The sequence below is a fragment of the Podarcis melisellensis genome (genome assembly GCF_964234715.1).
Source record: "Podarcis melisellensis genome assembly, chromosome: 1".
In the NCBI taxonomy this organism is placed as follows: Eukaryota; Metazoa; Chordata; class Lepidosauria; order Squamata; family Lacertidae; genus Podarcis; species Podarcis melisellensis.
In genome coordinates, this window is record NC_138528.1 from 50,513,096 (window position 1) to 50,529,716 (window position 16,621).

At 46.8% G+C, this 16,621-nt stretch overlaps 1 protein-coding gene across 5 annotated transcripts in view; it reads left to right on the plus strand.

The window, feature by feature from the left end:
- Positions 1-16,621, plus strand: part of PHF21A (PHD finger protein 21A) — a 136,975-nt gene that overhangs the window by 117,954 nt on the left and 2,400 nt on the right. For 3 of the 5 annotated variants that reach the window (XM_081906035.1, XM_081906033.1, XM_081906034.1), the window contains exons 12-15: positions 102-181; positions 7,261-7,321; positions 10,270-10,433; positions 15,682-15,837. In XM_081906035.1, coding sequence (XP_081762161.1) covers positions 102-181; positions 7,261-7,321; positions 10,270-10,433; positions 15,682-15,837 — 461 coding nt within the window. Of the gene's footprint in view, positions 1-101; positions 182-7,260; positions 7,322-10,194; positions 10,218-10,269; positions 10,434-15,681; positions 15,838-16,621 lie in introns of all 5 variants that reach the window. The other 2 variants (XM_081906037.1, XM_081906036.1) reach the window with 1 other exon arrangement.

Below are 16,621 nucleotides of genomic sequence, written 5' to 3' on the forward strand. Positions count from 1 at the left end.
AGAGCATTTCAGAAGCCATAGTTCCTGACTCTTAACTTGCTCATACTAGATATTGAGATCTTTGAGCCCTAAAATGCTTTTATTTCTACCCTTTCCCCAAGAAATACAAAGTAAGCGACAAGAAAGGAAACGAAGGACAACAGCAAATCCAGTGTACAGCGGAGCTGTCTTTGAGCCTGAGGTAACAATTTTTGCTTATAAAATAAGTAAATAACTTGCTGAAAAGCATTTTGCTCATTGCTTCAGCATTCTAGGTGTATGAAAACAATCGAAGCTAGACAGTGGGACTGTCATCAAGAGAGCATGAAGGACAATTATAAATGGAAATAAGTTTCCTACTTTATAATTTCTTTCCCTTATATCTTCCCTCCTCCTCCTCCTCCTGTGGCATGATTGCAGATTTGGCATTGAATTGTTTCTCTCATCACAAGTGGGATCAGCATTGCCCGTAATTGTGTGAAAGACGATGTCAGAGCCACCCGTTGGTCCCAGCTCACAAGAGACCCAAGTCCAATCCAGTTAATTTACAAAAGTCTTTATTGAAGATCATTGCTCCTTTTACATTCCATCTCCGTGGCTCTACGTCTGTAACGTTAGACCGCTGAAGTCCCCTCTGAGTCGGTACCGCCTCTACACCAGTTTAAGAGGCTTGTGCTGGACCACCTCTTCCTCTCCTTCCTCTTCCGCAGGGTCTTTCTGCCCCCCTGGGTTCCCTCCCGCCGGGACTCGCCCGAGGCTGAATCCTCTGACGCCTCTTCCCCCCTCCTTCGCGCTTTGGGGCCGGGCTCCTCCCCAGGGCTCTCTTCACTTCCGCGCGCCTCCATATTTGAACTTGGCGCGCGTACGTTGCTTCTGACCTTTCTCTCGACCGCTACACTGCTCCCGGTGCTACTCTCCGCCCCTTCCGGCAGAGCGCCCTGCTCCGATCTCCTCCCCCTGTCTCCTTCTTGCTCTGCTCCCTCTGACACACTGGTAACTCCACCCCCTTCACTCCGTTCCGGCGGAGAAACCGGCTCCGATCTCCCACTCCCACTGGGGGCTTTCCTCTCGCTCCCCTGCTCCTGATTGCTTCCCCCTTGGGCTCCCCTTGGTCTGGCCAGGGGGGCTCCCTTTTGGGAGTCCTCTGACTCACTGGACAGACTCATGGACGACCTTTGGTCATTGTCATCCTCCTCCTCGTCTCTCTGGGATTCTCCCCCCTCGCTCTCTGTCTCCTCCCCCATCTGCCCTTCTCTCCCTGAAACCCTGACATCCATCCCCCCCTCGAAGCCCCCCCTTCCCCCCTCCCGCCTGTCGGGTGCAGGTCGTGGGAGCTGCGGCTCTTCGGGGGTAAATTCAGGATACAGGTCGTCTACGTCCATGTTCTCTGCTGGCAGTTCTGTGTATGTGTGTTCGAACTCAGGTTCTTCAGCCAGCGCAGTCTCAGTCTTTTCTTCCATTGCTACCTCCTCTGGTGCTGCCCGCCAAGGCCCCATCATCCACCTCTTACGCCATTCCTCCTCTGGTTGCTCCTCCCACCAATAAGGGGTTTCCGTGTCCACCCCCGAGCACGATCCCCTGGGTGGGCTTGATTCTGGTGTTCCTTCCTTGGCGGAAGAAAAACCCCTGAAAGTGCTGTCTGAAACTGTGGGCGTAAAGAGCCAGTCATCAAAGTACTCGGCTGGCATGGGTCTATGTGGGAAAAGGGCATGGAACTCGTCTTTTAGAAGAGGTTCGTCTAAAGCGTAGTCCGGCACCCAACTATTGGCACTGGCTGGGGCACCTTCTCTGGCGAGAAAGTATTCTACTCCCTCTGCCCCCCATCTCGAGTCCAGGATCTCTGTGACCTCGTTGAGCGGTTCGGTCCTAGGTGACCCCCCCCCTCTTGGGCGACTCTCTGCGTGGGTCTGGTACTGTGTCTGACTCCTGAAACCTGTGTGGGGCCTTGTAGGGAGTGAGCACCGACCTATGAAAGACCGGGTGCACTCTGGAGCCTTCTGGGAGAGCCAGGCGAAATGCTACAGGATTGATCCTAGCCTCAACTTGGTATGGCCCCAGCTGCCTGTGTCCTAGCTTCTTTTTGGCTAACGATTTGGCTGGCATCGCTTGGGCCGCTAACCATACCCAGTCCCCCACCTGGATGTCTTCTCCCGCCCTTCTGTGTTTGTCCGCCTGCACCTTATAGGCTTGTTTGGCCAGCTCCAAATGTCTCCGCAGTTCCTCGTGCACCTCCTGCAACTCTGCGGCGAACTGGTCGGCCTCTTGTGGCACGCCCTCTCCCGTTTCCACGAGCGTCGGAAAGGTTCTGGGATGACGGCCATTGTTCGCAAAGAACGGCGTCACCCCCGTCAATGCTTGCTTCGTGTTGTTGTAGGCAAACTCAGCCATCGGCAAGTAGTCTACCCACGCTGCGGGTCGCTGATTGGCGTAACATCTCAGGTACTTCTGCATGATCGCGTTGACCCTCTCTGCTTGGCCGTTGGTCTGTGGATGTCTCGCCGACGCTAGGTTGATCTTGACGTGCAGGATACCCAGAAGCTTCTGCCAAAAATTGGAAACAAATTGGCGCCCCCTGTCGGATAGGACGGACTGCGGCAGCCCATGCACCCTGAACACGTGGTCGACGAAAAGTTTGGCGGTCTGTTCTGCCGTCGCCACCTTGGCACAAGGAATGAAATGCGCCATCTTGGTGAACAGGTCCACAACCACCAGTACCGCCGTCTTGCCCCTGGAGCTGGGCAGATCAGTAACAAAGTCCAGTGCTACCCTCTCCCACGGTTGCTGCGGCGTCTCCAGCGGTTCCAGCAACCCCGCCGGCTTCTGGTGTACTGGTTTGGACCTCTGACAGGTGTCACACCTGGCGACGTAATCCGCCACCTCTCCCCGCATCTGGGGCCACCAAAAGTCCCTGGCCACTAATTCTATTGTCTTCTCTTTGCCGAAGTGGCCCGCACTGGGGGCGTCGTGCAACTGTTGCAGAACCTTCGCGCGGAGCTCGTCGCTTGGTACGTAAAGAGCACCTTTGCGAGTCAAGAGCCCGTCTCGCAACTGGAACTCATCGTCTCTCTGTGACCCCCTGCGCAGCTCCTCCATCTTGGATTGTGCAAACTGATCCACTTGCAAAGCGCGTCGCACCGCGTCCAGGTCGACTGCGATGGCAGCACACGCCCACGCCTGCGGTGCGAAAATGTGCTTCGCTGCTATCGGTGCCGTCTCCTCAAGATATTGTGGTTTCCTGGAGAGCGCATCGGCTATAACATTGGAATCCCCCGGGATGTATTCTATTCTGAAGTCGAAATCCGCGAAGAATTCTGCCCAGCGCATGTGTCTTTGGCTCTGGAGCTTCGCTGTTCGCCAATACTCTAAGTTCTTGTGATCCGTGCGGACCTGCACTGTGTGCTTGGCTCCTATGAGGAAGTGCCGCCACGCTTTGAAAGCTGCGTGAATGGCCAACAGTTCCCTGTCCCATATGGTGTAGTTCTGCTCCGTCTTGCTGAGCTTTCGGGAGTAGAAGGCGCCAGGTCTCCAATTCCCTTGCGGATCCTCTTGCAGAAGGACGGCTCCAACCGCTCTGTCGGACGCATCGGTTTCAACCCGCATGGGCCTGCCGGGATTCACGTGCAGCAGCTGCTCCTCGGAGGCGAAGAGGCTTTTGAGCTTCCGAAAAGAGCGCTCTGCCTGTTCCGTCCAAGCGAACTTCTTCTTCTTGGAACTGAGGGTGTCCGTGATTGCTGCCGTCTCCTTTGCAAAACCTTTGATGAATTTGCGATAAAAATTGGCAAACCCGATGAATCTCTGGACTTCCTTCCGATTGCGTGGGCTCTTCTAGTCTAACACCGCTCGGACCTTGACGCTGTCCATGGCCAATCCCTCGTCGGACAGCTTGTAGCCGAGGAAATCCACCTCCGTCACATCAAACTGGCATTTCTCCAATTTGGCGTAAAGCCTGTGCTCCTGCAACCTCTGCAAGACCTCCTTTACGTCCTTCTCGTGAGCTTCCGGCGATTCCGAGAAAATCAGGATGTCGTCGAGAAAACACACACACTTCTTGTAGAGGAGTCCCGCCAGCACGTGATGCATAAATGCTTGGAAAACGTGGCTGCCATTTTGGAGACCAAACGGCATAACTCTGTATTCATACGTGCCCAGAGGCGTGAACATGGCAGTCTTCCACTCATCGCCCTTCCGGATGCGGATGAGGTTGTACGCTCCACGCAAATCCAACTTGGTGAAGATCTTACCCTTCCTAACGGTCGCTAGGAGGTCGTCAATCTTGGGCATGGGAAATGCCTTGGGCTTAGTCAGTCTGTTTATGAATCTATAGTCCACAATGAGTCTTTTTTGGGGCGTGTCTTTCTTCTTCACAAAGAAAACAGGACTGCCTCCCACTGCTTTGGATTCCCGGATGAAACCGCGCTTCAAATTATGCTCTATGAACTCTCTGAGCTCTTGCATCTCGTCCTCAGACATGGAATACAGCTTTGCAGTCGGCAACTGCGCCCCCGGCACCAGGTCGATCGCACAGTCGTAAGGCCTGTGAGGCGGTAACTTGTCAGCTTCTTTCTCGCAGAAAACCTCCAAAAATCCTTCGTACTTGCGAGGCACTGCCTGCACCATGCCAAGGTGCAACTGCTGCTCAGCCCCCTCCTCCTGATTGGTCTGGATGCAATGCTGAGCACAATACGATGAGCAGAAGGTGATTTGTCGCTGGTACCACGCTACAGCGGGACTGTGCCTCTCCAGCCAACTCATGCCCAATACTATGGGCGTGTCTGACAGGTGGGTGACATTGAAGCTAATGACTTCTCAATGGTTTCCAATCTGCATCACCATGGGAGGCATCTGCTGCACAACTTGCCCTCCCAACAATCTCCTGCCGTCCACCGTAACTACGTTCAGAGGCGTCGTTGCAGGCAGGAGCGCTATACGATGCTGCTTGACAAATTGCATTCCCACAAAATCGGCATTGCTCCCTGAATCAATCGTGATGGGAACTTCCAGGGTGTATCCATTCGGCAGCTGAAGCGTTGCAGTGAGCTGCACTGCTGGCTTGGGTGGTAAAGGGTCTGTGCGTTGCAAGGGTGCTGGGGACTGCTCTACAGATTCGACTGGCTGAGCCCCAGTAGCTCCGCTTCCAGCCAGGCACTGTCGTTTCCCTGAGGCTGCTCTCTTTGCACCACTTCCGCTGCCACTGTTGCTAGAGCTGCAGTGTGTTTTTGGAGCCTCTGGGGGCACTCTTTCGCCATATGCTGTGCACTGTCACAGATGTAACATTTCCTGGTTCCTCTAGGAGGCTTCGCCTTTACTGCACCGGAAACAGGGGCTCTGGATGGTGTCTGAGCCCTAGCACCACCAATTTCCATCGGCTCTTCTCCCTGCCTCCCCAAGGGCGAGGGGTGCGTCTGGCTGAAGTCCCTGGGGACAAAAGGAGGCGTTCTCGCTGGTGCACGCGCCTGGGGTCCCTCCCCCTCGTGCCAAGGGCGCCCCTTGTGTCGTATTCCGATCGCAAGAGCCCTCTGCACCACGTCTTCTAGGGTCTGGGGTCTGTCTCCCCTGGCAAGCTCATCCTTGATGGGGCCGCTAAGACCTTCCCAGAACAGATCTCTTACTGGTTTACTGTCCTTCTCCCAGCCCAACGCAGTTAATAATGCGAAGAATCTGGAATGATATTGACGTACAGTGGCTTTGCCTTGCCGCAGTCCGTGCATCTCTCCACGAGCAATATCCACATCCACAGATGACTGGAAACAAGCATCCATCGCTTTAATAAATTCATCAGAATTGCGGCAAGCAGGGCCATCTTTGCGCCACAAATTGCGCAACCAAGCTCTGGCCTCTCCATGCAAATGCGAAATTATAAACCCCACTCTCTCTTCCTCATCTTTAAAATCATTGCGAAGCAAATGCAGTGCATACACGACGTCTGCCCTGAAGTTAGGGTAGTTTTTCAGGTTGCCATCGAAGTAACTAGGGTGCCCCCCCGCCGTCCAAGTCCAACTCCCTCCGATCTGGATCCCGGGACCCCTGCCCCGCTTGCATGCTCCCACCTTGATCGCAGGTCCTGGCAAGCCTTCTCCAGTTCGTCATTCTTCTTCTGAGATGCAATGACCGCAGCTGTGAGTTCGGTAACCTGATTCCTCAGCGTTAGCAGCTGTTCCTCCGTACTCATGGCTGCTACCGTTGGTGAGCTTTGCAAAAAAAAATTTGCGTTCTGTGGGAGGGGACTTACTGTCAGAGCCACCCGTTGGTCCCAGCTCACAAGAGACCCAAGTCCAATCCAGTTAATTTACAAAAGTCTTTATTGAAGATCATTGCTCCTTTTACATTCCATCTCCGTGGCTCTACGTCTGTAACGTTAGACCGCTGAAGTCCCCTCTGAGTCGGTACCGCCTCTACACCAGTTTAAGAGGCTTGTGCTGGACCACCTCTTCCTCTCCTTCCTCTTCCGCAGGGTCTTTCTGCCCCCCTGGGTTCCCTCCCGCCGGGACTCGCCCGAGGCTGAATCCTCTGACGCCTCTTCCCCCCTCCTTCGCGCTTTGGGGCCGGGCTCCTCCCCAGGGCTCTCTTCACTTCCGTGCGCCTCCATATTTGAACTTGGCGCGCGTACGTTGCTTCTGACCTTTCTCTCGACCACTACACTGCTCCCGGTGCTACTCTCCGCCCCTTCCGGCAGAGCGCCCTGCTCCGATCTCCTCCCCCTGTCTCCTTCTTGCTCTGCTCCCTCTGACACACTGGTAACTCCACCCCCTTCACTCCGTTCCGGCGGAGAAACCGGCTCCGATCTCCCACTCCCACTGGGGGCTCTCCTCTCGCTCCCCTGCTCCTGATTGCTTCCCCCTTGGGCTCCCCTTGGTCTGACCAGGGGGGCTCCCTTTTGGGAGTCCTCTGACTCACTGGACAGACTCATGGACGACCTTTGGTCATTGTCATCCTCCTCCTCGTCTCTCTGGGATTCTTCCCCCTCGCTCTCTGTCTCCTCCCCCATCTGCCCTTCTCTCCCTGAAACCCTGACAGACGAGCTTTTCTACAGGGTAGTATCCAAACACTGAAACGATAATGGACATGATCTGAAGAAAGTTAAACCTACATTTGATTCTTACTGAAATTTATGGATTTAAGTGCAAAAGCCTGTTTGCTTCAATGGCACTCAACACTTGTGCTCTTCCAGATTTTTTATATAGTCACTGTGTGTGTGTGTGTGTGTGTGTGTGTGTGTGTGTAGATGTAGCTTTCACTTGCCAAAACAGTTGACTAACTACTTTCTTCCTTTCTTCTGTAAAGCGCAAGAAGAGCGCAGTCACATACCTGAACAGCACAATGCATCCTGGGACACGTAAACGAGGTAGGTGTCTCATAATAGCATCTCCCTGTATGTTTATTTCCCTTTCTTTTGGACTGAAATAAAACAATAAAGAAAATAGTTTTGTGGTGCTGAATACACATCATAGGTATGCTGTAGCCCTGGTAGGCAGCTACTCTACAGAAGCATCCTTTGTTGGTAGGCTTTGGGGGTAATCTGGAATGAATAAGGATATAAATGGGAGAATTTCCTGTGTGTAAACTGTCTTGGGCCAGTAAAGATTCCCAACCCAGATTAGTAAACGTAACCTGTCATGCAGACTAGAAGGGGGATGCCAAGGTGGTAACTGAGCTCCCATTCTGAGACTCTTCCTGTGTAGTGACTAAGTGTGTTTGGTCCTATGTTAGGACTCACTGTTTATGAAATTATTTCTTGTGCTGCTAAGAACATGTTCAGGTTTCTTTGAAAGGCTAGTTACTTGATATTTGATGAAATCGTGTGGCAACCATGGTACTCTTAAAATTATTACAGGGATGCTTGCAAAATTCTTCCCACCCAATTTTCTCCTTAGACTTCAAGGTTCTGAATTCTTGATCTTGCTTGTGGAATGGCACCAATAATCTGCCATTTTCCCGTTTTTAACGTACAGACTTTGTTTAGGCTGCTACACATGCAGTTCGCTAGTTTTCCATTTGCATACTCCCCTCCCCCCACTTTACAGGTTACTAATCCATGCCAGCAAAGGCGAACGTTGATTAAAATACTAACGAAAAAGGCAGTAGTAACATGGTCATATCTATTCATGTGCCCTAGTGTGTATCTGTAAACTGTTAAGGGTTAGGAGTAATGTTGCAAATGGAAAACTCTGGCAAACTGCACATAAGCCCTGAGATGTATTTTAGAAATTGTCCATGTAAAACTGTAAGGCAGGTAAAGCAGAGCATGGGGCAGCCAATCCATGGAACAAGAAAAGAACTTGGGATATCTATTTTATTCCTTGATCTAAACTGTGCTGCTTCCACTGTGAACAATATATCTAGTATTAAAGGAAAGAGAGCCCAGTTGAAAATGAGATGGTGTGAACTGTGGAAGGTTTGCTCAAAAACACTTTTCCTTGAAGAGGGAAGGTTTCTGCATTCTCCCTGCATCTTGAACCTTTAAGTGTTGTTTGGTCTCCAAGAAGCAGATGATGCACAGTTTTTGAAGTTTTGAGATGAAGCCCTCTCCTTCAGTAGGTTGTGACAGCTATCGACATGGTTGAGTTCAAGAGAGGTTAAGTTAATTCCTAATGCTTTGGGTGACCCTAAGATCACCAGAGAATGTATGTTGATGGCCAGGAATCAGAGAGGTAGTATATCATCAATGCTTGTTGTTGCTAATACATCACCAAGCATGTCTGTTTTGTGTCTGAGACAAGTTACTACTGATCTGCTCTCGTGTGGTGGTTGCTGTGTTCTTAGAGCCAGCCAATTGCACAGTAAAACTAAGCTTGGCTTTGAGATTAATTTATTTTGACTCTGTTCAGTGCTAAATATCATGAGTGAGCACTGAATGCCCTTTCTGTAATGCTTTCTAATGTTCCCTCTGCTCCTGGGCCTGTTGTTTCAAAAACAAATGGCCAGGTCAGAGGACGTAAGTTGTATAATACTTGATATTTCAAATGTTAAAAGATATATGCACTATGTACCTAGTAGGATGAGTGTGTTCATGCACATGAGTGTTTGGGTGAGTTTTTAGGTAGCTGAGCAGTTTCAGTAGAGTGCATTTGTCTCTTCCTGTTTAGCCCACTGATTTGAATTTGCTTAAAATGATAGTGCCTGATATTATTATTATTATTACTAGTCTTTGGCAGCTTTTGGCATTTTGAAAATAAGGTGATGGTCTCATTGCAGTTTACATTGAGCAGGCTTTACTTTCCCCAAAAATTGCTGCCATAACTGCTCAGTTCAGCTATTAGTGCATTTCCCCAGGAGATCAGATGTTCAGAGGAGCCCTTCTTTCCTTGCATAATTTGTTTCTCACCTGAAGCAAAATTGGATGTACTGGGTTTTTTTGCACTGATGTTGGCTTTCTGTCCCTCAACACACACAGGGCATTGGCCTTCAGTGCCACTTTCCATAAGAGTTGTTAGGTGCCATTTACTTAAGATAATGATTACTATGCATGTTTAATTTGATCTTCCTGCCTCTTTTCTCAGTCTCTAGCTTCACTTATTGACTGCTTAAATATCTTTATATATATATTCCTCTCTGAGCATATGCCTCTCATCAATCATCAGAGTAGTGGTAATGCAAAAGACGAAGATTGGTGTATCCTACAGTGTTGTGATTTCACTTGGAATAATAGCACACTTTATCGTGAGTTATATCTTCCTACAGTCAGCAGGATAGGATTTTATCTTAACTCTTCATACTTTCAGATTTGCTTTGTTGAGGCTTTCTCCCACCTAGGCTACCATACAGCTCCTTTTGCTGAGAGAGATCTCATGGGGTTGCAGGCCATAATTTTCTCTGGCATTTGTGGAATGTTGTGAGTTTTTCTTAGTACAAAGGTGGTATTTAGATGTAGGTTTCACCTTAGGCTCACTGAGGGTGATTTACCAATGGTCATAACAATGTGATGGAGATACCATGATAAATTAGAGTGGTAGAAATCATGGCAGCTTTTCTTTGCCAGTGGAATTTGGGGGTGGTAAGTTAAAAGTTAAAGACATTAGTGTGGTTATAGAGATATATTGGGAGTAGCGCTCTTTCTGAAGGCATGTGTTTTCTCTCTTGTGATACCATCCTTCCTTACACAATTCTCCTTTAAGTGCCTTAAAAATAACTTTACAGTCCTGACTTGGCTTTCTTTCACTCGTGACTATAATACTAACTTCTTCTCTGTACTACATCACTTCCTTTTTTTCATGCTAGCCAATGAGGAGCACTGGCCAAAGGTATGTAAGATTATTTCCCCTCCCCTTTTTGTTCCCTTTTGTTAATGTGTAGGTCGTCCACCTAAATACAACACGGTGCTGGGGTTTGGGGCTCTGACCCCGACATCCCCTCTGTCCAGTCATCCTGACTCCCCTGAAAATGAAAAGACAGAGACCACATTTTCTTTCCCCGCAACTGTTCATCCTGTGTCCCTGCCCAGCCCCAGCTCCACAGACGTAAGTAATTCTTCCTGAGAGGTGGTTTGCTGTTTGAAGAGACCGTGGAGACTTCAGAATTTGGTTCTTTAGATGCACTGGTATTATGGTAAACTGCAATAATATGACCCCCTTCTTCAGCCCCCTATACTTCTACTTGTACCTATTCACCCCCCACCCAAACTCTGGAGTAGTATATATATCTATATGATATCCACAGGACATGCCAGAATGTTCATATCCTAGAATCATAGAATTGTAGAGTTAGAAGGGGAAATATTTCAAAGTTCTGTAAGCCCTTCCCAGATGCACAGTGATGCAGTGAATTAAAGACAGTGCATTTGTGATATATTTCAGCAATCTAGTGGCAGGAGGAGAACGGATCCTGTCACACAGAAGCCTTAGGAACAATTACGTATTATTACTGAATCAATAAAGTAAGGAGAAATTCTTGCTCAAGATAGTTGGACACAGCATTAGTGGAGTCAGAGTGAGTGCCTTCACTGACACCTGGCGGTTGCTTCTCATTTATGGATTCTGCATACCTATATGGGGGAAAGTTTTCTTTTCTGTGAAAGTATCCTCCTGGTATGTGAGCCCAGTTGCCTATTCTGCCAGTTTAGCACAGGCTGAATTAAAGTTAATCTAACCCATAGCTTGATCTGCAGCACTGTCTGTTTTTGGAGGGTGTGGGTGGTATTTTTTTATTACTCAGAAGGGAGGTAAATCCATCCTTCTCATGATAGCTGGGTTGGAATTGGAAGTTCTGGACTCACAACCTTGGTCAAGTCTCATCACTTCTCTGTACCTTCGTTTCCTCATAATAAATAGCTCCATGGTTGTAAGACCCAACTAATGAACACATTTTACACACAATCAGACTTGCATAACTTTTATGTTCTAGTGGGCTGCACTAGATGTTCCTCCAATCTGTTTTTTATGCTGCTGAGCTAAGAGCCTCTGCATCTCATTCATGAAATATGCAGCTTGAGGATTGCTCTAACTTACATAACTGTATCTGTAGCCTCATTGTTGAAGCAGCCAAGAATAGCCAAATCAGGAACACCATCAGTATCTTTTCTGCACTGCTGGGTATTGCAAAAGATAAAATCAACAGGCAGCATTCCTATAGGATGCAAGTTCTGTGTTAAGAGCCATAGTCATTCATTCTCTAGGTATTGTATTATTCATGAAATCTCCCAAACTATCAGAAGGCAGTAGTAAAAATTGATCCAAACAAAGAGGACTTTCCTGCTGATTCAGCATGGCGGGCTCACATGTACATGAACACATTCTACTTATAACAGGTTTGACAAAGGTTGCTAGATTCTTAAGCACATTTGTTTTATAAATAAAGCACTAGGACAGTGAGCTCATTGTCATTCCAGTTGATGTCTGTTGCACATTTTTACATAATGTTCTGAGCTTTCGGTAATGATGTAATTCTGATTAGCCATCAGCCTTCAAGCCTAGAGTGTTTTGTTAAATATCCATCCACCAAACATGTACACACATCACATGAATGTATTGCTTCCTCCAGAAATTCACCTCCTATTTCACTTCAGTGGTGTGTGTTTTTCAGAGAATTTATGGTAAATAGGTTTGTTTTCAGTTGTGTCCCTCCACTCACCAAAGACTCTTTAATGGAATGGGGGCAGGCATAGTTTGCTGATTTTCCCCAATCTCTCTGCAGTCCCTAGACCTCCCCTGGTCTGCTCCAAAGGATTGTGGAGGTTGATGGGGCAGGTGGCCCCCAGAAGATAATGAAAACTGCTTCCCTTCCATTCATGGAAACCTCTGCTAGTGCAGGGTACTGCCCATTAATGGAGAGAGACAACTGAGTACAACCTTCTGATCTTGTTAGCTTCTGAATATCTTTAACTTCCGTAATCAGTTACTCAGATTAAGATGCTCATTAGGTTTCAGCTCCACTTCAACAGGCGCTCTAGGGCTAGGATGTGGGATCTGTGGCCTTCCAGATGTTGCTGTACTCAAACTTTCATTAGCCTTGGCTAGCCTAGCCAGAGGTCAGGGGATTTTGTAAATTAGTTCAGTAGTATTTGGAGAGCTACATGCTCCCCACCCCTGTTCTAGGGAAACCTCATTGTGTTTTTCCTCCATGCAATCACAAAATACAAGAAAAAAGTAGGGATTTGAGTTTGAGTAGTCATAACGCTTCAAGAGATACATGAAAGTTTAACTCTGTTGAGTGGACAATATGAAACTGGCTGTATTATTATAGATTGAACTACTTTAGAACCCAACAATGCTCAAGTCACAGGGGATCCAACCCCCTTATATTTTGTGAAACTCATATTAGCTACTACTACTACTACAACACTGTAGAAAGCTACAGAGAGGAGTATGACTGGCTTAAAAGCTGGGGTGGGGGTTGGGGGATAAAATGTGAGGTTTTAATTAAGTCCCCCCCTTCCCCCCATAATTTGAACATTGGAATCCAGCACTCATTTGATATGTAGAACTTGCAAAATCAAAGCATTTTTACATGCCAAAGTCAGGATAGCACAGTAAGTTTAGGAATTAATAGAGAGAGGTTTCCATCAAAGTGTGAAGGCTTGGTTTTCAATGTCAAAGTTTAAGCCTCAGCTAATGTTTGTGGGTAATATCCTCCCACCCACCCGTGGTTGGTATTCTGGCATCATTTAATATGTATTCTTAATAAAGATGGGCACATTAGCATGCTATGCAAGGCAGTAGAAAACATCTGGCATAATTCAAATCCTACCACTGCTCAGTTTGATATGGAAGATTAAATTACATATTTTAAGGAGGCTGTGACACTTTTATTTCTTTCAAATTTTATCCCTATATTCTGAATTTGAAGAAAGCTTTAGAGATTGGGATTTGGATGTAGCAATTTTCCAGAGCAGCCCTCAGTTGATTGAAATTCATGTATTAAGCCATTTTCTGTTACCTTATTTCTGTTCTTTTTAGCTCTTCTTCTCTTTCTGCATTTCTGTACAGTGATCTACAAATAAAAATAGTAACTATGAGATGGTAACAGCAGAAAGAAAGAGAGAAAAGGAAACTAAATGGCTTTGCTAAGAATTTTGCATCCTAAAGTGAAGAGATAAGGAAGGGAAAGTAATGCAAAGAGCCATGCAAAACTGAAATGTTCTTGCTATTAAAACTAGTACTGGGGCCTTTGTTGACATTTTACAGCTGGGGATGGTGTTTTGTGTTAGTCTGGTTCGGTCAAGGTTTTCCATCTCTTCTTTCGAAAGGCCAAGTTTACGTAAGATAAATCAGAAAAAGTATGCCTATTATTGGATATTGAGGTGATGCACCAAGGTTAAAGTTATATTAGGCTTAAAGTGGTGCATTAACTTACCGTAATTTTGCAACCAGTGCCTTCTACTTCCAAAATATTGAAAATATGATGGCCCATGAAACACATTTCTTAGGAAAGACTGTAGCTACCTTGAGAGGTAGCGCCCAGGTGAAATTATGCTTATGCTCATGCTAAGCATGCCCAAGGCTATATTCCATAGCCTTTGCAAACAATAATTTTATTGCACAATAAATATGTAGATCTTACTCATATTTGCAGAGAATCCAGGCAGCCTTTCTCCTCAGTGCTGTTCCTCTGATTTTGCCAACGTGTAGACCACAGTTCTTTTGCCAATAGAAAGCATTAATTTAATATTTTATCTCGGGCCCCCACCTGCCTAACCCATCCCCTTGCTTTCTTGTTTTGATTTGGCGTGCTGCGTGGAATGAGGCTGTACAGATGTCACAGGCACCTAGAAATGGCCATGACTTCACTGCTCACAATTGGTACAATTTTCTGCCCCTATAGTTGTGCAGATTTTGCTTAGAGGCTTATCAATCCAGTGTGGTCATATAGCCATTGAAAATAAAGACATACAGTAGCAGCAGCAACCACCACAGCAAATCTCTCTTATCCATCATGGTTAATGATACCAGCTTTTATTCCTTGTATATGTGTTAGTTTCACTCCTCTCCAGCACTGGAATATTCATATTCACTATTTGATTTATGTACTCTGTCCCCAAACAAAATAAACACCTCAGTATAGTGAGCTCCTAGTGTTGGATCGGGCTACAAGTGTTGGATTTAAATTATTAGTTGCTTACTACAAAAGTCTCTAATGGAGCAATCCTAACTATAGAAAGCTAGCATAAATAATGCTGGCATGTTACAGTGGCAAAAGTTACCCCTATTCCAAACTCAGTTCAGAAGGAATAGGACACTCTTTGCCAGCTACATTCGCTGGGCTGCTGGGTCACTTGACTGAGCCAGAAGGTGTTTGGAAGAGGTGTAAGTCTCTCCTTGCTCTGCCACATCTCCAGAATGCCCCCTTCTGGGGGGAACTTGTGCTAGTGTAAGTGATACTGGCTTAAGATCCACCGGCTGAGCACCCATTGAGATCTGCCATATCCAAATTCTTTCATCCCAGTGGATCCTAGGTTTCAATTACACTGCAAGTGACTTACAATCTTTTGGTTTTTAACTTTTTTGTAACAAAAAACAGAAGCTAAAGCATTCTGCACTACCAGGGCCACCTGTCCCTCAAGTGACAGCAGTGGCGCCAGGAAGACACTCAGACTATGGACCTTTCAGAATGAGTCTCACCCTGTCTAGAGCAGATTGCATGCCATTCACCTGGTCAGAAGATCCACCTGCTAATCCACCTTGGCTGGATTAAGACTCATGTCATTGGTCCTTATCCAGTCCATTATCATGACAGGGCACCAATCAGCAGATCCACTGCCTACCTGCAGAAGATGACATAAGAGCTGTGTGTCATCAGCATGGTGATGACAGCACACTCTCAGATGCTGTCTAATCCCACCCAGCATTAAGTGAAACGTGGATGACAAGTTCTGCACCTCCTGGAGAACTGAACCTATTGCGGCACTTTAAAAATGTTTTCCATATAGTGGATCACTGGGACTTTCACCCCACATTTAATTTCACTTACTTGGAAATAAGATGAGTGTGATCCTTAACTATATAAATAAGTGATCTGTGCTATATAGTTCGAAATTAGGGTACTAGGGTAGACATGGTGGCATTTGAAGAAGCTGTGGCCCTTGACATTCCTTGTGGTTCTTTTCTGTCTGAAGAAAGTGGATCTAATCGCCAGGCACCCTTTGGTAGCTTTCTTTCTGTGTTTCATGAAAAGGATATTATTTGGGGGATTTCATTCACTTAGGACTTTACTTTGAACTGGAATTTAGTTTTCAAAGTTTGTAAGTTCCCTTTCCCCCCTCTAATTTTATAGGGTGATATCCATGAAGATTTTTGCAGTGTTTGCAGGAAAAGTGGGCAGTTGCTGATGTGTGACACGTGCTCACGTGTGTATCACTTGGACTGTCTGGACCCACCTCTGAAAACTATTCCCAAGGGCATGTGGATCTGTCCCAAATGTCAAGACCAGGTATTGTTTGACACAAAAGGGGAAGCATCTCGCAATGGTTCTCTGCTTTTGACAAAATGGGTGGGGCACATGGCTTAGACTTTGAGAGGGTGACAATATCTGACCTGAACTGAAATGGCCTCACAAATTCAAAGCCATCAAACGTTTGCTTTTCTGTACCACATCTCAGGGTACTAAACAGCCATTTATTTGCCATGGCAAAGCTCGAAGACTTACGGGGAAGATTCCCTTTGATCCACTTGCATCTTTACCTATTTCTGCTTCCACAATATATATATATATAATGTTAGCTTCATTCTACAATATGTGTGTTGGAAAGTCCAGTATTTTAAGGTCTAGGACAAAGCTACATGCTGGAAAACCAATGTTTGCATGATAATGCAGGGATATAGGACATTTTACAGGTGAGAGTTAGCAGGCATGAGATAGATGCTAAATCTTTCCCCATAGCTGGCTCTGAGAGCAAAAAGAAGCCCAGCTGGGGAGGAATGTTTTGTGATGAATAACCACATGATTAAACACCCGTCTCCCACCCACCAATTCTCTTCTGGAAATGCCCCGCTACTCCTGCATTGCTGTTAACCAACAAACACATTTGTGGGAAATGCATGTTTGCCAAAGTAACATGTAGTTTTCTCCACGGAGACTGCTCTTTGCTATCAGAGTGTTTTTCCTTTAGCTAATTAGATCAGCAGTTTGTGAATCATGAAGTCACAATCCTCTCTACTGGCAAGTTTTAAGATCAGATATGTTGTCTCTTCATTCCTGTTCAGCTTGTTAAAAT